This window comes from Camarhynchus parvulus, chromosome 6, assembly GCF_901933205.1.
Source record: "Camarhynchus parvulus chromosome 6, STF_HiC, whole genome shotgun sequence".
NCBI classification, from domain to species: domain Eukaryota; kingdom Metazoa; phylum Chordata; class Aves; order Passeriformes; family Thraupidae; genus Camarhynchus; species Camarhynchus parvulus.
In genome coordinates, this window is record NC_044576.1 from 21,107,776 (window position 1) to 21,122,942 (window position 15,167).

Here is a 15,167-nt window from a genome sequence, read left to right on the forward strand (position 1 = left end):
TTTTATTTTGCTGTCAGTCTCCTTAGAGCATTAAATATTTTATAGCAGTTTTATCATCAGCTAAGATAATTACAATAAAAACAAACTGATTAAATAGTTTTCCCCTTTTTCTTCAACCTAAAATACAGGTATACCTTAAAATTATTATAAATGGATCCAGAAACAGCACATGATGTGGAGCATCCACACTGAACCAGGTATTTGGATGGCAAGAGGTAACAGTATGGTCTTAGAAACTCATTAGTCCATCATTTTTTAAGTAGGATACAAAGGGATATAAAATATTTCATTTACACTCATACCTCTAGCATTTCCAAACATCCAACTTATTGCCTCGAATTCACGCTACAAGTTTATTTCTCATGGTGCTGAGCTTCTTTTCAACATTCGGAATATTTTCTTCTACAGTGTTCTGCACTTTCTCCAGGACAAGTTCTTTGCACCACTTCATAACTCCTCAATTCTTCTGATACATCCAATACCCTGACTCAAATAAGAAGGTTTTTCACTGAGATTTCAGGTGTCTGACTGCACCGCAGGGCAGTAAAATCAGCCTTGATGCAGTAGACTATGGGGGCTCTTCCAATATGGTGACCATTGGAATCTGATGCAAGGAACTGACATTTTTGATTCATTTTCCCTTTTCAATTCATTTCCACCCCACAATTTCAGTAAATCTGTTCAGTGACCTTTAAGACCCGAGGCAAGAATCATTTATTAAATAATTCTCTTGCAATCTTATAGCTGAGGCATATAGTACTTTGCATAGTAACAAGACTTGCCTGTGCTGTTATGAACAGCTTGATATATAAAGCTTTCAAATCTTTAATCAAAGCTTTTTATAGTTATTATTTAGGAAATTAGAGGAAATTACACTTTTAAATAGGTAAGATGTTACAGCATATTTCATGAAGACATGCATACAATGATAGCCAAGTTTTCTAACAGCCTGGAAGTTTAGCTTGCAAATACTTGGAAAATACAAGTTTCACCTTGGGCCACAAAAGCTATTAAACTCTATCTTATTATATCACAGAACATATATAATCAGATCAGTGGCTGGCAGATATCAGAGGAAAAAAGTACAGAAAAACCCATTTACTCTGACTGCTGAATTTTAGACACCACATTATGTTATGACTCAGTCTTATTGAAAAAGCTTTTCTACTTACTATCAAAAAATGGACGTAGATACTTGTTGTACCCTTTTATGATTTTTTGTATTGTTGGAGGTAGAATTTCACTTTTTCCTTCAGCTTCAGGAATTTGCATGGACCTAAAAGCAATTGAAAATGAGGATATTTTAAAAGGACATAATAAAAAAAAAATTCAAAAAATATCAGGTTTCATAATCTGTATTTGTCTCTTATTGGAAAAAAATCTCTTTTATACCTTAGAGCTCATTCTTTCTTTTTATACCTTAAAGTCTATTTCTTTTTATACCTTGAAGTCCATTATTTCTTAACATTCCATCTGAGAAACAATCTTCTTTAATACTTTATCTGTAAACAGGGCATTACGGTTATAATCTAGGAATGTGGAAGGGATGCTGGTTGTTTATTTCATCATTTAAAATAAAGCTTCTTTTTACATAATGAAATACATTATATTTAGGTCTCAGAGACAGAAACCAACCTCAGAGACTAGTGCGTAAAACCACTCTCAAAATCCTGCTTTCACAACACAATTTTTAAACAAGCTACAGAAATAATCCTGTTGAGCAAAATCAGTGAAGCATAATGAGAATTCAAGTACTTCCTCCGCTCAGAAACAGCTACAAATAAAATCCATAGAAGTGATATAGAAATAATTACAAACCCTTTCTGCCTAACCCCGAAGGTGAGCACCCCCAGACCCTGAGCAGGGTGTGCCCTTCAGAAATCACAGCACAGATGGCAGCAGCTACTTGTTCCCAATGATTTGAGAAAGGTGGGGTATGAATTATGAAGGTGAGAAGCAAATAATTAACTGCCTTAGTGAGCCCAGCTGGCAGAGGCATTGTCTCTGCTGATGGAGAACAGACACCTATACAAACATCAGGAGAAGGGTCTGGGGATTTTAATCCTTGCTCTGGGAATTACTGGCCCCTAAAAATAACCAGCTCTCTGACAGGAGGTGCAATAGCTGTAGTGATTTGCTCCTAGAGAGAAGAATCTAAGCATAAACCATTAGGTAAGGGGCTACCAGTGTGTTGTGATCTCCCTTAAAGTGATAAATCTTCATTGAATTTCTTAGTCTCAGCTCCTTCTGGAGCTGCTCCTGAAAACTCTGCCTTCTCTTCTGCATTATATTTCTGGGTCTCTTGGATCTTTCCAAAGCTTGATATTTTCATTTTAATTTTGCTGTTTCCAAGAAAGCTTGAGTTGTTTTGTCAGAACACTGAGACACCAGGAATAATCCAGTATCTTAAACTGGAAAAGCTTACATGCTAAAATGATCTCACTGAATGCACATGGCCAAATCACACTGTGGTTTTAAATGTGGTGTCCACTGGCTTGAAAAGCTGCTATTGCTGTATAATTTTTTATTCACCAGACCCTATTGCCACAGAAGTAGCTGTTTTTCATTAGCTGCCTTATAACACAAATATCTTAGCTATTTAAATGATCAATTTTTTCCTTTATTTTTTCCCTGTTTTTTATTTCTGTATTGCCAAAGAATGATGTTATTACTTAAGTATACCCTTGAGTAATGCCAGCATTGAAATAAGGGAAGTTTCTCCTGTAAGTTTATTCCTAAAGAAACAAACAGAGTCACGTTGAGTTGAGATGTGACTATAAATAAAAAGGCCAGTTTTATGTTGCATGGAAGTGTTAAAATTGGAAATGCATTTGAATGTAATTAATTTCTTAAATACTGTACTTAGAATAGATATCTCTCCTTTTGTAATTTACATATAAATTTTAGCTAAGTGTTCAGTGAGCTGCATGAGCTTAATTTCACAGCTTTACTGGATTGTTCTTGAATAAGTTTTACACGTTGTGAAAAGTTAAAGGAAAAACTTGTTTCTTTTCTACTGGTAGGGTATATCATTATTCTGCTAACCAATATGCAATTGCAGAGTAGTCTGGTTCATTATCATTAACTCTATTTTCCAAAATATATCTTTAAAATTTTTATGAAGTCCTTCCCTTAAATGACCTCTGATAATTCATAATTTTTCTCATCACACATGATGTGTAGCCTCATATCACTGGTCTTTTGAGATTTATGGTTAAGTAAGCCTGGGAAAGGTGTTGTGCTGTAATTAAGGCTGTGAATTGAAGAGGCATTGTCCCCTGTGTGCACTTTGGCCACAAAACCTTAGAGAAGTCCTAGCACAGCAAGCCAACAAGTGAAAGGAGCCTGAGGCCTCCTAAATGTGAGTGTGAGCTGTTACCAACAGGCTGACTTTGGGACACCCAGAGGCAGATTGTCAGTGGTGAGAGATAAGGAACCTACAGAGGCTCTGTGCCCTAAGCAGTTTGGGGTTTCTGTGTTTTAAGGGATGGTGCCCTGTTACCTTTACAGTGCTCTTTGATTCGTGTGCTCCATTCCCAGCTCAGGCACAGTGAGCTCACAGCTCACACACTCACAAAGGAAAAATCGGAGACTCGTTCCACTTCTGCATCTGCATCTTCTCATCAATGCATCTAAGCTTCTCTTTTAACCAACATTTGTGTTGCTATATTTATGTTTCATAGTTAAGGGAAGCTGTTTAAGTTCCTCCATTTTCTTAATGTATGTGAAATACCTTGGCATGCATTTAAGTCGGAATTGCCTTGCAACAGGTGTTCCAGCAACTGAGGCATGAACAGGTTTTACAGAAAAAAAACCTGAGCATATAATTATTTTTCAGCTGAGAATATCTATCTGTTCTGGGTTGTCAGTGCATAATAAATGCTTTAACTCATCAGGTTCAATGCCCTCTGGTTGCTTTTATAAAAGCAGATTTTTAATTATTTCTTTTTTTAAGTCGTTCTTACGCTCAAAAACTGACAATTTTTATGGGTTTGGCTAAACTTGAAAGGTACAACAACTGTTTGTTATTTAAGGTACTTTCAAGTTAGTTTCTTAACAGAATGGGGTAACTGGAAGGGAGAAAAGGAACATTTGCCCTAAACAGTAGTATATATAATTTATTTAGGCATAAGTACAGTCTAGACACATGTACGAGAATATTTTTTCTGGCTATTTTTTGTCAGAAGATATGTATCATGAAAGCATGAAAGAGACAGAAACACCTTAGAACTGCAAGAAGATAAACAAAATGCCAGATACAGTTTGAACAAGCTTTTGAAACACTCCCCCCAGGAAAACAAGAATAAAAAAAGCTTTTTTGCAGGCAATTCACTGACAGGCGAAAGGCTTACAGATGCAAATAAAGTAGTTAATTCTGGTTTCATACCTTTGCTCAATGATATGGAGGTTTATATGGTCTTTGCAGATAAACTGTAGCAAAATCCACATCACTGATTAATTCTCTGCTTTGAAATGGACAGTACTGTCACTTTTTTTTCTTTTTGTTAAATGGTGAGGTTGAAATTAGCATCATGTTACCAGGCACAAGAACAAACAGTGAAATACCATAAATGCTCTTGAGCTCAGGCAAAAACAAAAAAAAAAAAGAACATTTCATTGAATTCTGTTTCTGATTCCATAAACCTAGGCTAGCATTCTTTATGTTAAAAACACCCTATCCGAAACAAATAGGAACCGTTCTTCAGACCAAATAGCATGCATTTATTTAAGCTGATTCCTGATAATGATCAGTTTGCCTCAATTTTTTCATTGCTACTTAAAAAAAAAAATCTGGGAAAGAAATCATCCAGGCAACTCCTCAGATACAGATTTTAATAGTAAAAAGGGGGGCATGTTGTGATTGTAATGTAATTTAATGTTAATTGAAGTGAAGAAGTGTCATTCAGGCAGAGAGAGATAGAAAGGACAAAAACAACCCCACACCATTACTGACTGTAAATTATTCAGTAAAAGAAACTCTCTTCACATGTTAGGCAGAGCTTTTCCAAGTGGAATATCTAAGGGACCATTTGGCAAAAATCATGGCCCTTGCTTTGGGTGCACCTCAGCCCTTGGGTTTTCTTTAGAAATATTCCTCTGTTTCAGTGCCAAGCAGGATAGTTTTTGTTTTAAACAGCACTTTCACAAACCCCTCCTGATTTGTGTACTGGAAAAATGCATTTTTGTACCCAAGCATCATCTTGTCTGCAAGATAACCACAGGCCAGAGCTGCTTCTCAGCCTGTGTCTGGATTTGGGTACAACAGACACATCAGCTCAATGCTGTGCCCTTGAACCCAGGCACTCACACAGGTGCTGTGTGCGCACTTACCCCCATGGATGAACTCTGGAATGAACCCCCTGTGCTTCTCTGGGCACTCACAGCCACATAAAGCTGTGAGAGGATTCACAAAGTCTGTCTGATATTAATGAAACGTGTACCACAGGCTGAGCTCCTGGGGGAATTTTGCCTCCTTGTTATTTAGGTGCTTCTGAAATTGTTGGTCTCTTAGCAATATTTTATTATGGCTAAGCCATGAGTCATCCACTCATTACAGCGTGGCAAGTCACAGCTGATGAGGAAAGAAGGTGGAATTAGAGCAAGTGCATGTTCTGGACAAAGACTCCTCTATAGGAATGGAGAAGGTGGGGGAGGTTGATGCTTTAAACTAATTTTCAGGGGACTGTTCCACCTGTTCCCACTACTAAGAGAAAGCTTTATCTAAATGAGTGTTTGCACACCCACCTGAGTTAAAGCTCAGATAGAATCTTACCCTGAGGAATCTGCTGTGAGATGAAGTAGGTTAGGCAATTCTAGATAAAGAATTGGCTTACAGACTTTAAATACTTCTGATGAAAATAGTGATGAGAATGTTTAACCTGTCCGTGCTTACATTTTCGTATTGGAATTACTTGAAGAATATTTTTGCCTATTTCTATAGAAGGAATATATTTTAAGTGCCCCATTTCTATATTTTTCTGTCATGGCAGCTGTACTGTTAGAAGGGCTATGTGTAGCCAGAGGGGATCATTTTCACTTTCCAGCATAATGCAACTCAGATTTCCTAAAGAATTCACAATTTCATAACAGAGAATAAGAAAACAGTGTTTAGAACAGATAATGCTTTTTAAGATACTCTCTTTTTCAGTGCACAATGATGATTTTACTATCTCAAACTTGTAGTAAATCTAGGTGGACTGTGTGCTTCTGTCCAAGGGCAAGGCATTACGCTCCAGGCAAGGACTCTGTGCCCATCTAAATTTGTAAAGCAAATCTGATACAATACTCACTTTGTACCCAGTAATCCTTTATTTGAGGGTTCATATGCTCCATAAATTCCATTCTTTTTCTCCCTCATCAATCTTTCCAATTATAAAAATCTGTTAATCAAGTCAGCTGAGATTCATGAAGCTCAGTCCTGTGTTTCTGTTAATACCCAGGCTCTTCAATTTTTGTAAGAGGTAAGATTCAAATGCCAAGAAGTTTTTGTTATCTTGTCAGATATGTCTCTAATTGTAAGTTGATTATAAACCAACTGATATAATAATATATTGAAGAAATCATATTTTTAGCAAATACTTCTTACCCATAAAGCAGCAATAGAAAAAGGGCTCTGAGACTGCAGCAGTAAAGACTGCACATTGTCACAAATTCTTTCAGTTCTTGTAGCTCCTAAAAAACAAAAGGTGCAGAGTTAATGTTTTACAGCACACATGCATTTCTAATACATGAATTTTTCCAAAGGTTTTAAACACTAAAGATATTATATCTTGAATAGCTTCTTCTACTGTATTAGTAAATATCTACATCCATTTAAAAAATATCTCAAAACTTAAAAAAAAAAAGAGGTGGCATCAGGATTAATTTAACCAACCAACAGAAGCTGCATTCCAGTATACTACAGCTCTTTCATTTTAGCCTCTGTCCTTTAAATATTAGGAAAGTAATTGCTGTGAAAAATAACGCAATCCTGTGCAGGAGAATTGCAAACACCGAGTTTTGTCTCTGCTATTCATGCTTGTGAGTGCATCTCTGGCTTATCAGTGTCCCTTCTTAAGGGACAAGACATGACCCCATCATAGAACACAGAGTTATTTAAAATCCCCCTCTCTGGTACATGCATAGCATCAATACCACTGGTATGTAACTTTGGTAGACTTTTTGTTAATGAGAAGAAATGAAATTTTAGGCTTCTATGCCTAGCTATTTAAAAAAATCCTTTCTATATAAATCATATATCATAACATTCATGAGAATATTTGGCTGAGGAAAGACATCTTTTCTGAATGGGATTTCTTTGCTTTTGTCAGTATGATTCACATCCATAGTGGTTATTTTAAGAAATCTGTCAGCTCTGTAATCCATTTCTGGATGAAAAGAGTATCAATCCATAGTGTAATGCAGTCATGCAACAGATCTGAAATGCACAGACTGTGCACACTTTTGCTGTATTTCAGCAGAGTACACAAACCTTATTCATAAGACTTACTTCAAAGCTCTAAAAAAACCCTACATGTCAGGAATGCTACCTACCCAGAATCTGCAAAACAATTGTTAAATGTTAATAAATGCAAATGAAGTATCTTTTTCAGGTTTCACGAAGGGACAATCAAGCATAACATTTTCAGCGTCCAGAATGAGTTTTGCAGGAGTATCTTGCACTTCAATTTCCCACTAACTGCTAATAGTAAAGAACTTCAAGTTTCACGGCCTCAAACTTTGTTTCACTGTTCTTTAGTGACCAATGTAAAATGCCAGCAAGCTTTTTAAAAACCAAAATAATTTTTCTTTCAGTCTACAGCTCTAGTAAGAGCAAAACTAGTGGTATTTACCTAAATTAATGTCATGTGAATGGGATATGACTTTTATGTAACAGTGAAGTGACAAAATAACTTGTTAATGTCTCCAAAGAAAAAGGAAAAACCATTTCAATGGCTTTTCAAACGAGCAAACATTCTCAGCATCTTGACTACTTTAAGCATACACCAGCCTGGTAAATATTAATGTCAAAATAAATCATAGACTCCTCCTGACTTCCACAGAAAATCATGCATGAGACATTAAGAGAGCTGGTAATAGGAAAAAACAGCACAAAGGAGCAGATGGTGTTGTCAGAACATTGCTCTCTCCACGCTGATTCTGTAGCACTCCTGGTGCAGATCGTGGGATCTCTTTTGCGTATCTCATTTTGGGTTTGGATGCTTTCTACATTCATTATCTTTATCTCACAGGAAAATATGCTAAAAATAAAAAGCCTCTTACTGATTTTTTAAGTACTTCAAAAAGCTGCTTTTATATTTAGCCTTTGAATTGCTACTATGAGCTCCTAATACGACTGAAGATCCTTTATAAAGAGATTAAGGAAACCTATGGATATTTCTGTACTTGTTTGGGTTTCATTTTTACAGCACTGAAGATGAAAAGGAGTGAGCTTATTACTGATTTCTTTCTAAAGCAACTGGTTTACCTTCAGTTCTTAACCAACGTCCAAGGTAGCAATTTTATGGGAGGGTGGGGTGGAGAATTTTGGTCTTTTACACATCAGAGGTCAAATCCATCCTAGGTACATGGATTGCTTTTGTATGCTCAGGAAAAGAGAGCACAGAGGTAACAGAAGGGAGATCTCTAACTTCTGTGCAAGAAACACTAATCAAGAGATCCAATTGCCATGTCAGCTGGCTTGCCCTCACTGCAAAAGGACACTGTATGCCAGCCAAGGAACAGAACTGGGTAACTGCTGGGGTCCTAAGCTGTTTCACAGATAATACTTAAGTTGGATGTAAATCTCTGCTGCGTGTGTGTACATGCTTGCATGCACGCACACATTTTCCCTGCTGCCCCTTTCTTAGGGGGCTTGGTTTGTTCTGCTGAAAAGCCTCCCTCTTGGCATGTTTGCACATCTGGACCTTTCCTGTCACACATTTCTTTATCAAATGCTACACATTCACAGCAAGGTTCCTTCCTGCATGCATGTATGGATGGAACTACTGGTATTTAACTCTACTTCAGCAGAACCTGTAATATTTTCCTCCCACCCTAGAAAAATAAGCATAACCTGTTTTCTGCATAGAATATTGAGCCATTTGGTTTAACTAGACAGACTGCATGCTGTCCAGATTATTGTGCATATATTGACACATCTTGTTCTAAACATTTAATTGAGGTGAAGGTAACAAATCTGCCTCAGATTCTCATATGATGAGACAACATTTTTCTACTTTTATTCAGATCAGATTAAGACTGTAAAATGCCATCCAATGTTTTGACATTTCTCATGGGAATTCAGATATTTATTATCTTCAGCATGACAGGGAAAATGAATTATGCAACTTTCACAAACCTTTGAGGCTGAAATGGGGTGAGGCAGACAGCTGGCAGAGGTAGCAGAAATATCCAAAGATTTCACTGGAAGTGAATTTTGTGTGAATGAATTAAGGATAAGATGCCTATTATTCTGAGTACCTTATGCACAAGTGGATGCATGAGAAAGATTAGAAATTATTAGATAATACACTTTGTCATATGGTAGTGGCCATATGCCTGAATTCCCATGGCTGCTACTGCAGGCATCTAAAACTGTGTGTAGAATTATCTTAAAATAAAAAGCAGATGGTGGGGTTTAGAATGTAAACTGAATTAGCATTACAGTTGCATTTTACTTCTACATGCAAACTGTTGAATGACAGTGTCTTTAAGTGCTTGACTGAAAGGCAGAGAGAAACTCTGGAGGGATTCACGCAGAGCGCCAGAGAAGTAAAGCTGCCTCCCCTGCTCTGGATTCTCTGCTTGCATGGTCTACTGGAACTGCAAAGTAACCTGCAAGCTTATCTGATCTTGACTTCATCCTGTTTGTTAGATCAAAATGAACCAGTTGGAGGGGAAATGATGGAAAGCTGGAAACACTAAGGACTCCATGGGAGAAAGGGAGAGGGTATATGGAAGGCAGTCACAAGGTAAGGTTTGGAAGTAGAGGGCATATACCCCTTAGGTCAGTTGGGGTCAGCTGTCCCAGCTGTGTCCCCGCCATGGTTTCTTTTGCAACACCAGCCTCCTCACTGGTGGGCTGGTAGAAGAAGCACAAAAGGCCTTGACCCTGTGCAAGCTCAGCTCAGCAGTAACTAAAACATCCCTGAAATACCAACACTTGTGTTCGCAGCACAAACCCAAAACACAGCCCCATTCCAGCCACCCTGAAGAAAATTTACTCCAGCCAAAACCACCACAGCTTGGAAAAGTCAACTGCGTACAACAGACTGACAGTAGTCACTGACAAAGCACGTTGTGGAATAAAGTGCCATGGTATCTGTCTTTAGGTTAATCTGCATGTCTGCCTACAATGGCTGAAGTTTCCTGGTACTTCCTAACACCCCCTGAAAGAAATGCAAAATTTTCACACATTCAAATATTTTTTCATGTTGGGATTAATACTGCAGAGACTGCAGCTTGAGTGAAAAGGTTTTCGAGAAGGGGTTTTTTTTTTAATGCAGCAAATTAAAAAGAAGGAATAAAACCCAGGAGCAAAACTCGAGGTCTAACTGGGGAATTGACTGATGAAAGTGGACAAATGCATATGTCTGCATCCTATTATAAGGGGCACCCTGTTATGTGGCTGGCAACTGGCTTTTGGCATACCAGCTAGCTTGTTTTTAAACCCTAGGCACATCTGGTCTCGCCTACCATGGGCAAAACCATGCAAGTTTCCTTGGGCAAGTAATCAGAGTTGGATGTACTTGGCCCATAGAAAGAAGCTGTCTTGTCATGTTTTCTCTGCAGACAGGCAGCACAGGGGCCATCTGTTATGACAGTGTTATGTCAGCAACTGAAGGGCTCTTAGGCCTCTACTGCTCCTGTACCTGCCAACAGTTCAAAGTGACGCACCGGAGTGCAGTTATGCTATGATCTTCGGATCAATAGTTGTAATGTGTGCCAGGCAAGAGAAGTGTCATTTTCTCAATGAAAAACTTGGGAAGTTGCTCCCAAGTTGTCTGAAAGCTTCTTCTCAAGTTCTCCACCGTGAGATGTTTTTGTCAAAGATATTTTTCAGCAACAGCAGCTCATACTGTAAAATAAGTAGAATTAATTTAAGATGCATCAGAAATTAAAACTTCTTCTCTGGTATAGCAAAATGAGCTGTAATTGAAACTTCATAATTAGAAATTGTTTATATAGGTATAACCATTACACGAGAGTCTTTAAAATTATCTCGAACAAATCAGCATGACAAATACATTTATTTTTTAAAAATGACCATAGCATGATTTCAGACTACATAAGCAACAACTCAGTGATTTACTTCAGTGTTCCAAATGATGTACAAGTTTATATGTAAAATCACTGTCCTAAAAATACACTGGAGTGTCAGAATCAAAGTCAAACAAATCTATTGTTAGAGCCTTAAAATTTTTAGTATCAGCACTTCTAGCCACCAAAGAAGTAGGGACAAGCAGTATGCTGCTAATACTTACATAATTAAGTGTATGAGAGACATTTGGTGCCCTGGATTGAGGTCTTTATTTCTCACCAAGTTCCCTGTATTATCAATTTCATGAACATCAAAGCCTTAGAGTAAGTTACATAACCCATGACAGGATTATTTTATATGTTTATCTGGTGTTGTTTTCACTCTGTGCATTTTAAATACACTACATATTGTGGATTAGCTGCAAAAACAACTGGCAAGGATGCTGTTAGCATTATACTGTTTTTCTGGAAAATTAATTTCAGATTTATAAAAACTGGGTGCTTAGGATGACAGTACAATTCTAGGAGTTACCTTCATGGAGCAAGTGCCAGATGTCCTGCTCCCAACCAGCCTAACACTGAACTGAAAGGTTTCAGCAATGTACAGAAATGGATGCAGTAACAAACATTCACAGAATAGATTACAAGAAATTAATATGTTCATGTGACTGCTTAAATGTAGTGCTCATTACAAACTCTGCTTATATCTACTGAGAAATCTACAGAAAATGTGCCCCACAGGAAATTTTCTAGTTTTAAAAGGCAGAGAACTAACTAACTTATCCCCACCTTGTTCCTAAATATGAATCTAGACAGCTGACACTCAAAAGTCTGGCATATTAGTGGTGTTTGAGTCATGGCTGATGATTACTGCCAATTGTAATTACCCAAAGAAATCAGAGGTTTATGAGATTATTAATGGTTTGGGTTATGTGCATACAGACTTCATAAAACTTTTTGCTCTGTGCATCTCAATTCTGCTATCTGGGCAGCTGGACCTCTACATAAGTCTGCAAATGTTTGAGTCCTCTTGTACCAAAATCCAAATCTCAAATCTGAGACCTTTACTGGCTTTTTAAGGGGCTTGTCAACACTCCAAGGTCCTCCCACACACAAATGGGGATTACCTTCTGCCACACCAGTTTTAGAGTCAGCATTCACAGTCCACCCATGTGGCTTCAAAAGGCCCTTACTTTGTGTGCAATTTAAAGAATGAATGTGTTTGAGTTGGGTCAGAGAGGCAGGTAACCTTCAGAGGCTGCAAATGATGGGTGAAACCTCAAATGCACCTTTGGGAAGGTTCTGCCTGTGCAGGAAAGTGCAAACACTGATGGCTTGGGTGATCTCCCATCGACCCTCTGAGCCCTGACAGCTACCTGGGTGAGCACTTTAGGTCACCAGGATTTTATAGGGCACCCACAAGTGTGGGCTGAAGGCAGACACAGCCCTCCTGCAGCACTGAAACCTTCGCTGTTTACACAGACCAGGGTAAATAATGCGGCTTTATCGCTTACAGCAAAATGGAGACAGTTTTGTTCAGGCATTATCAGTCTAGATAAGATTAAGATAAATAGTTGAAAACCCCAAAAGTTGGACAGGATATGCTGGCTCAGATCAAGAAAATAACAACTTGATTTGGAAAGACAAATGAAATCCTGTCTTTGTTGTGCCAGTTTAAATCACTGTTCCTATGAGAGTCAGCAGATCTAGAATCTTCCAGCCATTAACCTGGGGCCAAGTCTCCCCACACAGACCATGATGACTGTGAGCTTTGCTCAGCACTCTCAAGTTGTAGAAACTTTCCAGGACCCAAGTTATGCTCCTGCAGCTTCCCTCCATGCAGCCTCTGGCCTGGGAGAATGAGGGACATCTCACTCTGTCCCTTCTTCCCTCTGAGGGAAAAACAAGCGCCCTGCAGGAGCAGATTAGGGTCAGTCATATCCATCTTCTCTCCTCAGTGAATGTTGTGCAACATGCTTTTGAAATTTATGACAGAGAACAGCCCCTTGGTCTGCAATTCATTTTCTTTTCAGCTGCAAATTCTTGTTAGTGAGCAAAGTGGAAGAAGGAAGGGAATATACCCCAGCTGAGCCCCTTATTTTCCATCCAAGTTATGAATTTGAATCATATACTTTTCTGGGTTGGATTATTGTTATGCATATCTGAAACCTTCCAGAGAAAACTTTATTTCTCTTAATCACCAAATATCTACTTCTCAGTTTGGCTCCAAGGTCTTAGACTCAAATTCCTTAGTGAAGTCTTAAGTGTCTGTATCCAGGTGATTTACAAACTAACCATTATGAGCAGTGCAGCAGGATGAAAGACTGGGAAGGAGAAAATCAGTTTTCAGAGCAGTTTTGGTTTTTTTAAAATCTATTAAGCTTTTGTGTTCAAAATTAACTGGTACAAATAAATAAAATTAAAGTTACTCAGTAGAATTACATTTTTTTGCAAATAATAATCACAGGATATGATGCTTTTAATTGTACAGCCATGCAAAAATGTGAATGTTGTCCAAGTTGAGTGCCCTGGGCTCAGCTGAAATCTTTTGTACCTGCTGAGGTTGAGGTCAGAGGAGTTATTCCAGCTGAGATGTGCAGCTGAGCTCAAAGTAATCCAGAATTTGGTCTAAGAGGAAATCACACAAGGGGCTTTGAAAGCAAGAGGTATTTTTCCAATAAAATATATATTTCCTATTTTTTCCACAGCTACCACATGGGAAGATTAGTTAGATCTGTAAGTGTGTGCCTGTTACAGGATCTTCCTTTTCCTTCAGCACAAACTGCTTTAGCTTTATCCTGTGACAGGTTATTAGAATTACATGGAGTGTTCAGGATGGAGCACAACCTTTAAGAATCCTGTTTATAAAGTTTGAATAGCCATTGAAATTATGTGTATAGGAATTTTTTTAATATTTAGAAAAAAAGATCCTCCTAGAGAAATAAAATGCTTTCATTAAATTCAAGTATTCCCTTTGATCATTACTCAGTGCTTAATAACAGGTTTAATCAATGTGATCTACTTTAAATTTTGTACACCTTTTTAACTACTAGTGCATTGTTCCTCTACGTATTCATTTGAGGAGGGATGCAGATTTGATGAGGAATTGGGGTGGAAAATGGGAGCTGGCTCTTACATTATCTTTCTTGGAGAAGTTTCTCCACGTGCCACTCACTGTTTTTAAAAGCAAGGTTTTGCAGCCTTTTAGGGGAGACACTCACATCTTCGATTTGACTTATCAATTGAAATTTGAGTTATTCTAATTGATTGAGCCATTTTAATCCAGCAGCATAATGACACCTCAGAGAGGAAACACTAATATATATATTTTAAAGCAATATAAAAGCTAACGGAGCGCAGGGGGAGGGATGAGGAGGGCGGGGGGAGGGAGCCGCGGTGCCGGGGCGGGCGCGCCTTACCTGGAGCGCGGCGGAGGAGCCGCTCGTGCAGCCTGGCAGCCGGCCCGGCTCTGCGCCCGCCGCGGGTTCGAGCCCGCCCACGGCCCGGCGGGGGCGGCACTCCCATGGATGCTCCCCTGCTGCTGCTCGCTCAAGCCCCCAATAGGAGGCTCTAAGCGATGTGCCTTCCCTGCTACTCCTCCTTTGCTTCATCTCGCTCGCACCCCTTTTCTGTTTCAAGCGTGTCCGGGAGAAAGGATGCTAGACAGAGAGGTGGAGAGGGATATCCGACAGACAAAAGTCGGGGCAGCCCTTCCTATGGCTTCTATTTCTGTCGTACCTCTGTAACAGGGCTTGCATGACGCTTCCCGCTGATTGTCTCAGTTTTTCTTCTTGCAATTGTCACATCCCAGCAGCCCCGGGTAGAAACTTGCACCCTTGTTCTGTATTTGATGTGGAAATGCTCTGGGTGCCTTTTAGCAGCACTGTCCAAATCTTTCCAGAAGTGAAAGGTGGTTGTTTTGCAGA

At 38.8% G+C, this 15,167-nt stretch overlaps 1 protein-coding gene across 1 annotated transcript in view; it reads right to left on the bottom strand.

The window, feature by feature from the left end:
• Nucleotides 1–14,702, bottom strand: part of LOC115905083 (gamma-aminobutyric acid receptor subunit pi-like) — a 45,010-nt gene extending 30,308 nt beyond the window's left edge. The window contains exons 1-3 of the mRNA XM_030951169.1: nt 14,661–14,702; nt 6,587–6,672; nt 1,173–1,276 (exon numbers count right to left, since the gene is read on the bottom strand). Coding sequence (XP_030807029.1) covers nt 1,173–1,276; nt 6,587–6,642 — 160 coding nt within the window. The 5' untranslated portion in view covers nt 6,643–6,672; nt 14,661–14,702. The remainder of the gene's footprint in view (nt 1–1,172; nt 1,277–6,586; nt 6,673–14,660) is intronic.
• Between the last annotated feature and the right edge of the window lie 465 nt (nt 14,703–15,167).